The sequence below is a fragment of the Narcine bancroftii genome, chromosome 6 (assembly GCF_036971445.1).
Source record: "Narcine bancroftii isolate sNarBan1 chromosome 6, sNarBan1.hap1, whole genome shotgun sequence".
In the NCBI taxonomy this organism is placed as follows: Eukaryota; Metazoa; Chordata; class Chondrichthyes; order Torpediniformes; family Narcinidae; genus Narcine; species Narcine bancroftii.
Genome location: NC_091474.1, coordinates 224,982,202 through 224,998,765, shown reverse-complemented (window position 1 = coordinate 224,998,765; position 16,564 = coordinate 224,982,202). Strand labels below are relative to the sequence as shown.

At 46.8% G+C, this 16,564-nt stretch overlaps 1 protein-coding gene across 1 annotated transcript in view; it reads right to left on the bottom strand.

Annotated features, from left to right (window-relative positions):
* Nucleotides 1–16,564, bottom strand: part of LOC138737374 (uncharacterized) — a 93,977-nt gene that overhangs the window by 65,753 nt on the left and 11,660 nt on the right. The window contains exons 3-6 of the mRNA XM_069888120.1: nt 14,966–15,038; nt 6,981–7,091; nt 5,805–5,918; nt 225–419 (exon numbers count right to left, since the gene is read on the bottom strand). Of these exons, the coding sequence (XP_069744221.1) occupies nt 225–419; nt 5,805–5,918; nt 6,981–7,091; nt 14,966–15,038 (493 nt within the window). The remainder of the gene's footprint in view (nt 1–224; nt 420–5,804; nt 5,919–6,980; nt 7,092–14,965; nt 15,039–16,564) is intronic.

Sequence of the window (16,564 nt, the reverse complement as noted above, 5' to 3'; positions counted from 1 at the left end):
ACTATGCAATAAAAGGTCAATCCAAAATGTACACAAATAACTCTGAATAAAATCTGGAGTGCACACTTTAATCACATGTGAATTGTTTGATGACAAATTTTAAACTGTGATGCACAAGGGCAAATAAAGGAAAAAATTAGTTTGTCCCAAACATTATGAAGGACACTTGATGTGTATAATAGAAGTCCTGACAAGTAAAATAGTTAGTACAAGTAATGCCTTACCCTCAAGTAGTTGTGAATAGTTGTGACAGAATGAAAATGGCATACCAGCCACTGCAGATAGATAACTATATCTTCCTGGGTCACACATTTACTGGGATTTCCTGTTTCTGCTAATAAGCATTCTCGCGCTATTGAAAGTCTTTGAGCCCTTTGAACAGAGTCATCATGCTCCTTCATAATATGAGAAATTTGTTCCTGAAATGTGTAAATAATAAAGGTTAATTGAGACAGTATAATACTACCCAAGTCAAGGGAGTCTTCTTTGCACGGAATCCTGTTTACATCCAGCTGCAAGTACAGTAAAACCCCCTGGTATCCAGCACCTATGGAGATTGGTAAATGCCAGATAAGTGAATTTTTTAGTTGCTTCATATTGCATGGACTAACTGCTAGAGGTGCCAATTTTAAACTTTCATATTTTTTATCTATTTATTTTCTGCAATTTTTTTGTCGGTTGCTTGAGGCTTCTGGTTGCTTGAATTCCTGATAATACTGTACAATCAGGAAATATACATATTCTCGAACACTCATGTCTTTTATTTTCACACAAGCTCCAAGTTCATATTTCCATGTTCCAGAGAGAAAATTAAATGTTGTTGTATATCAATAACTCCAATTAAGCAACAAGAAAGTTGCATGCATTGCTTTACCAGCCTATGGACTCTCAACTCCATGGAGTTCTATGTCTTACAAATAGCATCATTAAAAAGCCAGTACTAAATTAGTTGATCAGCATTTATTTCTGGAGTTATTTTGAGCTCCCTTCAACAGAGCAAATCCACAAGAATTGCAAGATTTAGTATAAATTTATAAAAGGAATAAAACAAAGTTGGCCTCCATCCAACATCAAGAGGTCCTGAAATGTACTGAGATTTTTGTACTTAAAAAAGTATCTACAAGGCATCAGCACTGTGTCATTTGTTAAAAAGACAAACATCAGTGGAAATGAAGGTCTCGAACTCTGCCCTTATGCCACCCCCTTATAGTGTAGCATGTGTAGCGGCGGCTACACTGCTCCTGCAATAACACACGGAACCAGACGGATTGAGCTCAGTGAACAGACTGGTTTATTGCAGGCTGCTGGGCTGCACTTATACTCCCAGCCCGGACCTGGCTGAGAACCACGCTGGAGGGCGCTGACATCACCCGGGCATCATGTGGTCCCCAAGCGCGGGTTTCTGAGCCGAGCTGGAAGGAAAACCCCCGACGGCACCATTTTGGCTGGCTGCCCCGCCATGTGGCTTACAAGTAGGGCTGGTTAGCCTCCCTTGTGGTGAGCCGCCACACAGCCCTCCCCCCCCCCCCCCAGAACCGGCGTCAATGTCCTTTTTAGCCGGGCGGCCTCGTTTCTTGGGCTGGGCAATGACCATGGGCTCAGTGGGATTGAGGTGCGCTGGCTTCATCCTGTCCATGGTAAACAGCTCATGCCTGCCACCCAAGTCCAGCGTGAACATCAAGCCAGAATGCTGTGTAACCCTGTATGGCCCCTCGTACGGTCGCTGCAGAAGTGCCGTGGTCGGGCCATGCCGAAGAAGATGAACTCCGCGGAAAACAGCTCGCCAGGAATGTGAGTCGGGTGGGTGCCATGTCTGGGCAGCAGTGGTGGTTCAAAGGAGTCCAAGCGTGCCCTGAGGTGAGGAAGTAATGCATGCAGCGACCGCTGGGGATTGTGAGGTGCGTTGACGAACTCATCAGGTAGTGCCAGCAGCGCACCATAGACCAGCTCAGCTGATGACGCCTGCAGATATTCCTTGGGAGTGGAGCGGATGCCCAGGACCACCTAAGGTAGTTCATCTGTCCAGTCGGGACCGGTGAGGCGGGCCATGAGCGCCAACTTAAGTTGGCAGTGCAGACGTTTGACCAGTCCATTGGCCTGCAGGTGGTAGGCCGTAGTGCAGTGTAGCTGTATCCCCAACCTGTTGGCGAGCTGTGCTCAGATGTGAACTGGGCACCCCGATCACTGGTGAGGTGAGCCGGAACGCTGAACCAGGCGACCCAACCACGCAACAGGGCTCGGGAGCAGGAGTCAGTGGAGGCGTCTGGCATCGGGATCGCCTCGGGCCACTGAGTGGTGCAGTCCACCGCCATAAACAGGTAACGGTTGCCCCTTGAAATGGGTAAGGGCCCAACGATGTCCACGTGAATGTGGCTGAACTGTTCCCAGACATGCTCGAACTCCTGTATGGGCGCCCTGGTGTGCCTGTGCACCTTGGACGTCTGGCAATGGGTGCATGTTCTGGCCCAGCCCGCGATCTGCTTCCGTAGCCCATGCCATATGAACCATTCTCCCACCATCCGGACCATGGACCTGATGGACGGATGTGAAAGGTCATGGATGTGACGGAAGACCTGCCTGCGCCACTGCTGCGGAACCACTAGCCACGGGGTGCCCAAGGAGATATCACACTGCCTTCACCGCTTTGAGTCGGGAGGTCTTAGAACCGCAGGCCAGCGATGGCGGTCTTGAACGCCCTTGTCTCCTCATCAGCTTCCTGGTCCCGGGCGAGCTGGTTGATGTTGAGGCCGTGCAACAGCGCGCAGATGGCCAGTCGCAAGATTGCATCAGCAACCACATTGTCCTTCCCCGCCTTGTGCCGAATGTCAGTGGTAAACTCTGACACGAAGGAGAGGTAACACTGCTGGCGGGCCGACCAGGGATCCTTTGCCATCACGAGCGCCTGGGTGAGGGGTTTGTGGTCAGTGAAGATGGTAAAAGTCCTCCCCTTCAAAAAAATAGCAGAAATGCCACACCGCCAGGTACATGCCCAGTAACTCGTGGTCGAAGACACTACACTTGCGTTCCAGCGGGCGGAGCAGGTGGCTGAAGAATGCCAGCAGCTTCCAATGCCCATTTACCTGCTGCTGGCAGAGGCATCAACAAAGAGTGCCATATGCAGGTTGGTGCCTTCGCGAGGGCGTCTTTGGTGGCCTCGAATGTGGAGCAGGCTTCTGGATTCCAAGCGAGCGTCTTGTGCTTGGCTGCGATGAGGATGAACAGCGGCTGCATGATGAGCGCAGTTCCCGGGATGAAGCGGTTGTAAAAGTTGACCATACCAGTGAACTCCTGGAGCCCCTTGAGGCTGTTCGGGCATGGGAACTCCCTGATGGCGGCAACCTTCGCAGCAGCAGGCGTGGCTCCTTCGGCTGTGATGTTATGGCCCAGGAACTGCATGGAATCTTTCCCGAACTAGCACTTGGCCAGGTTGATGGTTAGGCCAAAGTCAGCCAGCCATGAGAAAATGGCACGTAGGTAGGCCTTGTGTTGTGCCCAGTCCTTGGTGGTGACAAGGATGTCGTCCAAAAAGACGAAATCCAAGTCCCTGTCCATAGAGTCCATGAGGCACTGGAAGGTCTGAGCGGCATTCTTGAGCCCGAACAGCATGCGCAGGAATTCGAACAGGCCAAAGGGGGTGATGATGGCAGTCTTGGGTATGTCCTCAGGGTGCACCGGGATCTGGTGATATCCGCACACCATTTCAATCTTGGAGAAGACACTCGCACCGTGCAGGTTGGCCGTAGTGTTCTGGATGTGAGGGATGGGGTAACGGTCAGGAACGGTTGCCTCGTTGAGCCGTCGATAGTCTCCGTAGGGACGCCAGCCACCAGAGGCTTTTGGGACCAGGTGGAGCGGTGAGGCCCACAGGCTGTCTGACTGCCGAATGATCCCCAGCTCCAACAGGTGTGAAAACTCCTCCTTCGCTACCTGGAGCTTGTCAGGCGGGAGCCAGCGTGCCTTGGCGTCAACCAGCGGGCCCTGGGTGGGGATGTCGTGGAACACCCCTTGGTGTGGTGAGGCAGCGGAGAACTGTGGCTTGTGGAGTGTCGGGAACTCATCCACAATCTGCTGGATCTCGTATCTGGGCATGCTGATCGTGGCCATCTGCGGTTGCTCCAAGTGGGAGGTGTCGAGGTGAATGGCCTGGAAGGTACAGGCGTCCACCAGGCGCCTACCTCAAATGTCTACCAGAAGCCCGTGAGCGAGGAGGAAGTCCGCACCCAGGATGGCAGTCAGAAGGAATGAGATGGTGATCCTCCACACAAAATTCTGTTGGCCGATCTGCAAGTGGGCTGTCTTGTCTCCATACGTCCGGATTGCCATTGTGTTGGCCGCACGGAGGGGAGGTCGGTTCCTGGATTCGATGGCCATGGCCAGTATGACGCTGATCTAAGCTCCAGTGTCAATGAGGAACCGCTGGCCGCTGACTGAGTCCCGCAGGTAGAGAAAGCTGTGACTTTGACCAGCCTGGTCATTTCCCTGGAATGAGTAGGGCTGACGACACTTCCGAGCCTTGGCTCCCCAGCACTGGTGGTAGAAGCAGAGGCCTGAAGTGGGTGCTATGGCCTTGGTTAGGCTCTTAGGGGCCCCTGCAGGGGCCGGGTACTCTACTGCAGCGATAGGGACAGGCTTGGCATGGCCGTGTCCATGCCTCGTGACCTGCTGGACCACTGAGCCTTCTGAAAAACGTGCGAGCCATAGTCTTGGGCCTTCTGGGCGACCTTCCTCAAGTCAGTGAAGCTCTCATGAACCAGCAGCGGGCAGATGTCCCCGGGCATATGTTCGAGGAAGATGCACTCGAAAAGTGGGCAGTTGCTGCGCTCACCCATGAGCACGAACATCTAGTCTATCAGTTCCATCAGGGACCTGTCCCCCAGGGCGTTGAGGTGCAGCACCCGAGCTGCACGCTGGTGTCTGGATAGTCCGAGGGACCCGGTAAGCACTCGCTTGATGGTCTCATACTTGTTCTCAGTGGGTGGGTGCTGAACAAGGTGCAGCACGCGTCTGGTGGTGGCCTGGTCCAGGGCAGCGACCACATGGTAGAATTTGGTCGTGTCGGATGAAATCTGGCGGAGGTGAAATTGGGCCTCCACGTGGCCGAACCAGGTCTCTGGCTCCTGAACCCAGAATTCAGGCAATTTCATGGCTATAGCGCTGATCCTAGGCTCACTCATGATGGGTTCAAAGACGTTTGAACCAGTCGGGGTCACCAATTGTAGCAGCGGCTACACTGCTCCTGCAATAACACACGCAACCAGACGGGTTGAGCTCAGTGAGCAGACTGGTTTATTGCAGGCTGCTGGGCTGCAATTATACTCCCAGCCCGAGCCTGGCTGAGAACCGCGCTGGAGGGTGCTGACGTCATCCGGGCGTCACGTGGTCCCCAAGCGCGGGTTTCTGAGCCCCAAGCTGGAAGGAAGAGAAACCCCAGACGGCGCCATTTTGACAGGCTGCCCCGCCACGTGGCTTACAAGCAGGGCCGGTTCACCTGCCTTGTGGTGAGCCGCCACATATGTAAATTTTACACAATTTCCTATGAGAAAATGAATATAATTATTAATGAGATTTCATAATTTAAAAATATTATTGTACACATCTAGTCAATTCGTACTGAATCGTTGCTATAAGGAAGGATTTACTGACAATTGAGTAACATTAAAATCTTCTCCAATAATATATTCACCTCTAAAATGATTAATGTATTTCACATTTCTAAGCATTTTCTGTCCTGTGGCTTAAAGCACCAAAAGGTTTTTCTGTCATGCTTGCTATTAAAGAGATTAACATTTTAATTTGATGCCTACCATATAGAGAGGATAAAGTTGCTCAATAATCTTTGTATGCTGACAAAACCTTCTCCACCGGAGCATATGCAGATATTTACATCGAGCTAACTGGTGGATCCGATCTGTAAAAAACTAGAAAAACAGCAACAACACTAGTTCGGTGGGCAGCAACCTCCTTTGAAGAAGACCGCAGAGCCCACCTCACTGACAAAAGACAAAGGAAGAAAAACCCAACACCCAACCCACCAATTTTCCCTTGCAACCGCTGCAACCGCGCCTGCCTGTCCTGCATCGGACTTGTCACCAATGAGCCTGCAGCAGACGTGGACATACCCCTCCATAAATCTTCGTCCGCGAAGCCAAGCCAAAGAAGAAGCAATGGATGAAGCACATGACTGTTAAACAGTGGGATTAAGTCAACAATTTTTATAAACAAAAATCTATGAAGCAAGAGTGAACCAACCCTCAAAAGAATACAAAAAGACCTTGATGCACATGTGGAGAGAGAAAAACAAAGTTAACGTTTCAGGTTGACTTCCGGCAATTGTCCAGTGATGCTGCGTGACCTATCGAGTATTTCCAGGATTTTCTCTTGATTTATTTTTTCCGCATCCTTATTTCCCAACCAACCAAGATATGGATAAATATATCACTAGCAAGTAGTTCTGACCACATCAGAAAAAGTAAAACACAGTTTTATGTAATTCCATTTTGCTATCTTGCCTCCTTTTTAAAAATCAAATTTTAATTTTTAAATTTTTTGGAAGATGTCTCCATTTTTCTCCACAATCGTCTCAGAAGTTACTGCTGACAGGCTGAGCAATGAAGAGCAGTAGGAGTTAAAAAATTTTGTTGGACCTTTGCAGACTAGCAGCTTTTAGTTTTCTTTCTTCAACACCCCTTAGCACCCTAGCTCATTATTTATGTCCACCCACACTTACCAGAATCAAGTTTCATCAGCCATTGCTATGTCCACTTTACTAACTGATCTTTATCATCCTGCTCCTCAAAACTATGCTCGCTATCAACAAAGCTGTCACTTTTTCTATTAGCTACAAAGTTTAAGCTAGAGTGCAGAGGTTTGTACAAATAGTAAGTAGTTCAGTGGGGATATATTTTACAAAGAATTAGGGTCCCAGCCTTCCAACCACAACAGAACTTTCCATGCTTGAGTATTTGAAGACATCATGTTACCTGATGGAGGAGAAGAGGCAAGCTATTGGGTGTGTACTCCAGTTTCGGGCAGCTCTCCAGTTCTCTTCGCATAGCATCTGCTTGAATTAAAAGTGGTTTTGCTTCAGCCACCTACCAAATACAGCAATAATGGATTTTCCGATGGGATATTATGATTTTGAACCTTTTTCAGTTTGTTCACTGCTGCACCCCTTTAATCTACATTACCAGCCCCCAAGTTCTATAGTCTAAATTATTATGAACAAACAGAAATATATCCACATTAAGACATCTTATATTGGTGCATACTTCATATCTACACCACTTGAGTTTCTATTTCTGTCAAACATCCTGTTACGAGCCCAGAGGACTCCAAAACCCAAAACGGGCTAACTGCTACTTTCCCGTATCTGGACAATGGAGAGGAAAAGGGAGATGGGGAGCTGGAGGAAAAGAGTCAGAGGGATCGGGGAAGAGAGACTCAGGAGGCGTAGAGCGCGTCGAAAGAATCAAAGGCTTGTTGATCCAAACCAAGGCTTTTATTAACTAGAAGACTGGAGCGTATCACATGTAGGTCGACCAGTCCAGAATGACCTGGTCTGGCTAGGAGCAACCCTTTAAGACCTGCCAGTAAGCGTGGCTACGCTCTCAGCCAATCACAGTCATCCTACACTACAATCTGTACATATACACATTGGTGATAGAATCTGTACTATCACAGGAGGGCTTAACAGAACCTGGAGAAGTCTATGTTAATGCTGTCTGGTTCAATGAAGCCCAGATGAAATATTAGGCATTGTTCCTCTAATTTTCAGATGGCCTCAGTTAGGCAGTGCACAAGGCCATGGATAGAAATGTCAGTGAGAATGGTGTATGGAATTAAAATGGTTGGCCACTGGGAATTCCCTGTTATTTCAGCAGATAGAGCTATAGTGTTCAACAAAACCATCTCCCAATCTGTATCCAGTCTCTCTGATGTAAAGGAGGCCACAATGGGAACATCAGATACAGTATATGATCCCTGCAGATTCATAAGTGAGTGTTGCTTCACTTGGAAGGACTATTTCAGCCCCCAATGCTGATGAGAGGAGTTTTAGTGCATATGTGTAGCATTTCTTGTAGTTAAGTGGGGGGGGGTGCGGGGGAGGAGGGGCGCGGACAGTTGGTGAGAAGGTACAAGTGGACAAGGAATCCTGAAGAGAGTGGTCCCTGCGGAAAGTAGGGGAGGGTAAAATATGTCTGAGGGTGGGATCACGGTTGTAGGTGATGGAAATGGCAAAAGATAATATGTTGGATGCAGAGGCTGATGGCGGGGGGGGGGGGGTAGGTGAGTACAGGGGGAATTCTGCCCTTGTTATATCTTCACACTTTGCTTCCTATGAGAGGGAGGGGGCCAGAGTAGATGTGCGGGAAATAGAGGAGATGAAGGATAGAGCAGAGTTGATGGCAGTAGAATAGAAACCATTTTTTTGAAGAAAGAATATTCTGGAATGGAAAGCGTTATCCTGGGAGCAGATATGACAGAAGGGGCAAAATTAGAAAGAAATAGAATACTTACGAAGGGCAGGGTGTGAAGAGGTATATTTGAGGTGATAGGTTTGTAGAAAATATGTGTAAAAAGTTTGTATTATTACAAGCCCAGAGGACCCCAAAACCCAGCAATAGAAATTCACCAAGATGATTGATTACTTAAACAAACGTTGCTTTTACTTTTCTTTAAACATAAAAACAGGTTCAAATTTTAACTTATTAATATTAACTTAACTCCCTTCTAATTCTAAGTGCACATGTATGGAATGTGCATATGTTCAGGAAAGTGCCTTAATAGTCCAGTCATTCACTTGTCACTTTTCCAAGTTCACCAGTATCAGGCAATTTTTATATTGTGCACAGAATTTAACATTTATGAATTTTCAGCAGGCTCTGGTGCTTAAAGGTAAATTGTTACCGCTCAGGAAGGTTTTTGTTGGTTTTAGAGAAAGATTTGTTGCTCGTTAGACATTTTTCCTCCAATCAGTCACTTCAGTGTCTTGCTGAAGAAACTTGCCCCATCATGGGTTTTCCAAATGATAACCTCTTCTTTCAGGTCACCACAGAATTCCTCTTGCTTCTCTTATTTCAGGAGAAACACTCTAGCCAGACATTTCCTCTTGTAAGGACTACAAGCGTTTTGAACAAGCTGAACTCAGAACTCACAACCAGTCTTCAAAATGGGGTTTTCAACAAGCCTGCCAGCTTGCAATGTTGCAGCCTCAAAAGCAGAACTGACTTCTCCTCCTTTCCAAGAGAAATCTTGTTTTTTTTTCTTTCTTCTCTCACTGCTTGTAAAAACCAACTTCTCCCAAGGCTCCAAACCCAATTCTTGAAAGATCTTTATCAGCGCAGACTTCTCCATTTGTACCTGCTTTTGAAATTCCTTCCAAAGCAGTTCCATTGTCTTTTGCAAAGACACTAGTGCCTGAACGTCAAGCTTCAGAAAAGCTCTTGCATTTTAAAAGAGATGTGGTGTATGTTGTGAAGTGCCCTACACTAAACCCCCACAATCTCTTTTAAAGACTTATTTATGTATAATATAATATGTAATATAACCCGTAACAGTATCCAGAGACGAAAACAGAGAAATCAAGAAAGGGGAGCGAGTTGCCGGAAATGGAGCAAGTGAATTTGAGCATGGAATGAAAGTTAACAGCAGTGGATTAAGTTGATGAGCTCAATGATTCAACGATATTTTCAAAGCCTTCTTTGGAAAATAATGAAACATCTCCACTAACTCCAGGGAATCCCATGTCCACTCATGGTGGAGAAAGAACAATTGGGAGAGTATTGAGAACTTTGAATCCATGCATCAGGAACACACTTAATCCCTACCTATGCAGCAAAAGGATTACACCATGCTATAAACTAACCTGCACCATCAGGCAAGTCATAGAATTATAGAACATTAAAGCACAGAAAAACAGGCCATTTGACCCTTCTGGTCTGTGCCGACCAATAAAACTAGCTATTCCCACTGACCTACTCTTTCTCTAACCCTCCACACCCATGTATTTATCCAATTTATTTTTTAAAACTTGACTGAATCTGCATTTTTCACATCAGATGGCAGCTCATTCCACACTCCCACCATTCTCTGAGTGAAAAACTTTCCCCTAATGTTCCCCTTATTCCTCTCCCTTTTCAGCCTAAAGCTACGACCTCTTGCATTTATCTCCCACAATTTAAGTGGAAACATCCTACTCACGTCAACTGTCTATACCCCTTATAATCTTGTAAACCTCTATCAAGTCTCCCCTCATCCTTCTTCTTTCCAAGGACTATAGTCCTAACCTGTTTAATCTTTCCTGGTAGCTCAACTCCTGAAAACCCAGAAACATCTTAGTAATTCTTCTCCGTATGCTTTCAATCTTATTAACATCTTTCCTGCTGCTGGGCGACCAGAACTGCACACAAAATTATAAGTGTAGTCTCATCAATGACTTTAATAACTTCAACTTAACATTCCAAATTCCATACTCAATACTTTGATTAATAAAGGCTAAGATACCAAATGCTTTCTTTACAACCCTGTCTACATGCGACACCACCTTTAGGGAACAATGTATATGTATTCCCAGATCTCTTTGTTCCTCCACACTGCTCAATGGCCTACTATTTACTGTATACATCCTACCCTGATTCGCTCTTCCAAAGTGCAACACCTCACACAGATCTGAATTAAAATCCATCAGCCATTTACCGGCCGAATTTACCAGCTAGTCCAGATCCCTCTGCAAGCTTTGAAAATCTTCCTCACAGTCCACAACGCCTCCTATCTTTGTGTCATCAGCATACTTGCTGATCCAATTCACCACATTATCATCTAGGACATCATTTATATAGATAATGGTCCCAACACAGATCCCTGAGGCGCTTCACTTGACAGACTTCCAGTCTGAGAAGCAACCATCTGTTTTCTTCCACCAAGCCAATTTTGAATCCAGTTTGCAACCTCTCTATGTATTCCTAGTGTCCTCATAGTGGCTTGCGAACCAAGTCATGACCTGGCTCACAAAATGGCTGGCAAATGCAGCAATCACGAGGGCCCCACAGGGACCAATGGCCGTCATTCCTCGTGACCTCCTGCACAGCGGGAAACACTGGGCAACAACAGGAACGCCAGCCAGTCAGAGGCCAGTGCTGCAATGACGCCGCTCCTGTTATCAGAGGCAGGGAGTGAATATAAACAGAGCTGGCAGAGCAATAAATCAGTCTTCAACCTTGACTCGACTGTGTGTGTGGCATTCTCATTCCTCACTTTGCGTAGTGCACACGCTATATTGGTGACCCCAACAGATCCAACCGGCATTTGGACCCAAAGATGACAGACCAAGCAGCTCTCCACGTGGTCTCGCTAAAGCTGTCAACATTCTGGGCATCGCAGCCACACGTGTGATTCAGACAGGCCAAGACCCAGTTCCACCTTTGACATATCACTGCCAACAACATCCACTACTACTACTACTATGCAGTGAGCTCACTCAACCAGGTCATGGCAGCCAAGCTCATCAATTTCCTATGGCAACCTCTGGGGCAAAGCAAATTCAGTGCCCTCAAAGAGCTACTAATCCACATTTTCGGGCTATCACGGCGCAAGCGTGCCACCCGTCTGCTGCACTTGGACGGTTTGGGGCTCATGACCCCATCCACTCTCAAGAGTGAGATGCTTGCACTCACCAAGGGGCACAAGCCTTACCTGCTCTTTGAGCAGATTTTCATGGAGCAGCTGCCCAAGGAGATTCGACTCTTGCTCGCCCACAAGGACTTCAACGACCCTAGGAAAGTCGCAGCCCGGGCAGACATGCTCTACAGAGCAAAGAAAGAAAACAGCGCCTCGGTGGAACAGATTGCCAAGCCCCAACCCCAGCTAGCAACAAGACCACAGTAGTTGGAGAGGCAAGTGGACCCCCCCCCCCCTACCTAGCCATATTGTTATTACCATCAATGATGGGATGGGGGGGCCGTCAATGTCTCCCATCCTGCGTGTTTCCAGAAAACGCCATGGCCAACTGTCGTTAATGGCTGTGACGGTTGGCCAACGTGACAGCCTCCTCCATGTGTGGGACTCTCTGTCAGGAAGGTGATTCCTCGTGGATACCAGTGCCAAAATAAGTCTTTCTCCCATCCCCCACAGCCTACAACACCCAGAACGTCAAGCCAGGCCTAGCACTGAGGGCAACAAACAGCTCCTCTATATGAACTTACGGCACCTACACCATCCCCCCATGATTTGCTGGCCACAATTTTAGTGGAACTTTACTGTCAGGACAGTGACATAAATGCTCCTAGGAGCCGATTTCCTGCATGCCCACTGCCTGCTGGTAGACTTGAAAGGGCGGCGTTTGGTGCACGCCAGAACTTTTCAAACGATGCCCCGGGGAAGCTAAATTACTGGCCCCCCCCCACCTCGACTTCGTCACACTGTCTGATGACGCCTACTCACGCATCACGGCAGAGTTCCCCACAATCATGGCATCACAATTTGCCCCGCAGAACCAAAACACAGGATAATGCACCACATCCTCACTGAGGGCCCCCACTCCACTCCAGGGCGCACCACCTTCCCTCCAGAAAAACTTGCCCTCGCCAAAGAGCAATTTAAGAAAATGGAGGAGTTGGGGATAGTGTGGTGGTCAGACAGCCCCTAGGCCTCTCCCCTGCACATGGTCCCGAAGACAGCAGGAGGCTGGAGGCCATATGGTGATTACCAATGCCTCAACAAGACCACCACACTGTACAAATAACCCATGCCCCATATTCAAGATTTTACCACCAACTTACAAGGGGCACAGGTTATTTTCAAAGATCAATTTAATCAGGGGCCATCATCAAATCCCAGTGCACCCCAAGGACATATCCAAAACCGCCATAAACCCCTTCAGCCTGTTAAAATTCATAAGGATGCCCTTCAGTTTTAAGAATGTTGCTTAGACTTTTCAGTGGCTGATGGACGCAGTAGGCCGGGACCTCCCATTCACGTTCCATCAATCTGAACGATATCCTTATTGCTAGCCACAACTATTCAGAGCCCACGGCCCACCTCAGACAACTATTCACCCATCTACAGGGGTTCAGGCTGACCATCCACCCCACCAAGTGTCAGTTTGGGCAGGTCATGATTGACTTCCTAGGTCATCAGATCAGCAGGTATGAGGCAAAATCATTGCCCGAGAAAGCAGAAGTTGTTCAGCGGTTCATGAAATTTCACACCATGAAGGGGATTCGCCGGTATGATTAACCTCTACCATCGATTGATACCAGCAGCAGTTTGGATCATGCAGCCTCTTTTTGCACTCATGGTGGGGAGAAAATAAAGACATTGCTTGGGACAGGGAGGCCTCAGAGGTGTTCCAGAAGATGAAGGACGCTCTTACCAATGCACTCTGTTTTGCGCCATCCAATATCTTCATTCAAATGTTTGCTTTCTGACTTCAAAAGCCTCAGCTACAAATGAGCTTTTTAAATCTTATTGTGAAAAGATTAAGAGAACCCTTTAAATAACTTGTCTACATCCCAGGCAATTTGTATCTTGCCATACAAAGCTCTGTGCTGTGCATTCGCATTACAGCATTTGTAAAGCTCAAATACTGTATACACAATAGAAATGAAGGACATCCTTCTCATTTTGTGAGAATATTAGTCTCTTATTTTTCTCAAAATTCCTTTAAAAAAGTTAGCATTCTGAAGGCTTCAGACAATGTAAGCATCTTAAAATTGTGGCCTTTTGTTAGAAACACGCCAAGAACAGCTATCATGAGACTTTCATTGATTTATTTTCTGACAAGTCAATTATCAAGAATTAAACTTTATTGAGTCAGTTTATTGTCTATATACTTTCTGTTAAAGGATCTATGTCTGCAACTTTATTATTGTTAGGACCCACCTAAATAGAACTGCTGTTGAGTATGAGAAGGGGATCAACAGGCAAAGTCCTGTTCCCACCCCAGTTCAATATTTCTAGTGAATCCTCTCACGACACAAAATCTTCATTCGAGTTTGTTTGGCAAATAGACAAGCTGTTAGACTCTTCAATATTCCTGAAATATTCATCCCCACATTGGTGACGTGCTTTGGGGGTATGTAACGTGTCACTCTGTTACTTATTATCCCTAATTTAAAGATGAAGCAGATTTATTTTTGAATACTTTAATATTAAAATAGGAATATAAAAATCATTAATTGAGGAATGAGTGGACCAATGGACTCAATTTTGACTCCATCTCAATCCCACATGGTTGCTTTTGTTCCCCAATTGCCAGAAGGCTCATTTTGCTGTGATGGAAAGAGGTTGTCTTTCTCATGCATACATGTTTATTGGATTTGATGGCATCCCTTTCTCAAGAGAACATTAGGTGTTCAACTACGATTAAAACGAGTATTATTTTTTTCTCTTTGGGGTTCATTTTTAATTATTTTCAAAATTTATAGATCAATTATTTTTATTAATTTGCTATCCTTTTTCATTTCCTTTTTTCTGAGCCTATTACTTTTGAAATTAATGATTGACACTTGACTGAGTAATAGATTGGGTTTAGAAATTTTACTCAATTAGTTACAGATTTTTTTCTCTTTTTTTTAAATGAATAACATACATCAGATGCATCTGGTTTCCTGTGGCTAAATACCTGTAATTTTAATTCACTGTTGCCTGAACATGATATCATGTACATTCTATGTATCTGATATTATTTTTTCAAAACCAATAAAAAGAATGAAAAAGAATATAAACTTAGGAAGAGAACGGTTGGGAAAATCAAGGTCGGAACAACTGATTAGTATTGGGAAAAGAAGACAGGACTGCACAGAACATGAAAGGATAATTTTTGACAAAAGGCCAGTGGAGATTGCAGGCACTGGGCCCTTCACAAGGCTGCTTGATGCTCATTTTCTTCCACAATACTAAACCCCAGGAAGACCCAACATTACCAGGCATTGCTCCAAGGCCATGTACAAAATTGCTTACACTTTACCTGTAACCCTTTCTTCAAGAGCAGTTCTCGTTCCCTTCTGAAATGGGAAATATCCTTCGGTATGCCTACAGAACTGTAAAATACACAAACTGTCAGTATGTAAAATGCTAACCCAAAAGTATATCGCCTTAAACCGTGTATCTTGGCGCCTCACAGTTCGGCAGGCAGCAACCTCCTTTGAAGAAGACCCCATAGCCCACCTCACTGACAAAAGACAAAGGAGGAAAAACCCAACACCCAACCCCAACCCACCAATTTTCCCTTGCAACCGCGTCTGCCTGTCCCGCATCGGACTTGTCAGCCACAAACGAGCCTGCAGCTGACGTGGACATTACCCCTCCATTAATCTTCGTCCGCGAAGCCAAGCCAAAGAAAAGAAAGAACCCAAAAGTAGGATATTTTACTGTGCAACGCAAAATACCTGCAAAGTGTTTGACATCATATTTATTATGTTTATTTGAAAAATAAACATTTACCAATTATTTCTTCCAAATTCACATGGTTCTGGCTTATTCTAGAGAAGGAGTCAGTTAATTCCTGACAAAATGCATTTTTAAAAATTCCCGTGAAAGCATTGAAGAATTCATTAAAGAAAATACTATTTAAATTACTTTTAACCAGTTGATGCAGGAATATTCGAAGTGCTTACAGATAGAAACACCTGTTGTAGCGCAGGTACAAATTGCAGTTAGGCAATCAATCATCGCCCAATAACATCTACTGTGATTAAATGCTTTGAGAGGTTGGCCATAGCCAAAATTAACATGTACTAAGCAGAGGGCTGGACCCACTGGAATTAACCTAACTAAACAATCGTTCCACACAGCAGACGCAATATCACTTGCCCCTTTTCCACTGGCATCCCAGTTAAATGGCCGTGCAGTGTCCCAGGAAAGGAAGTTGTTTGTGCTGTTTCCACAGGGTCACCTTTCACTGGGACACTAACTGCTTTCCCATTGAACTCACTCATCCACGGAGATCGACGTGTTCTACCTTCAACTGGAAATGGGTGACTTTCTGCTGTCCTTTTTCCATTGCTTAATCACCACCCCGACGTCAGCTGATGCCGGGGATACGAATAGGGGTAGAGGCATCAATCCCCGGCATGAAATAGCGTCATTTGATGCTGGCATGCTGTCTGTTTTCTTTTTCCTCTGGACCCTATCCCACTTAATTCCTGGGACAATGTGCCAGTGGAAAAAGGGCTCCACTCAGCTCTGGGTCACCTCAAAAACAGCAACCGATATATATGCCTGCTCTTCATTGACTACAGCTCAGCATTCAATACCATTATTCCCTCAGTACCGGCCGCTCCAGCCCCCTTCTCCCCCGCCGGCCGCTCCAGCCCCCTTCTCCCCCGCCGGCCGCTCCAGCCCCCTTCTCCCCCGCCGGCCGCTCCAGCCCCCTTCTCCCCCGCCGGCCGCTCCAGCCCCCTTCTCCCCCGCCGGCCGCTCCAGCCCCCTTCTCCCCCGCCGGCCGCTCCAGCCCCCTTCTCCCCCGCCGGCCGCTCCAGCCCCCTTCTCCCCCGCCGGCCGCTCCAGCCCCCTTCTCCCCCGCCGGCCGCTCCAGCCCCCTTCTCCCCCGCCGGCCGCTCCAGCC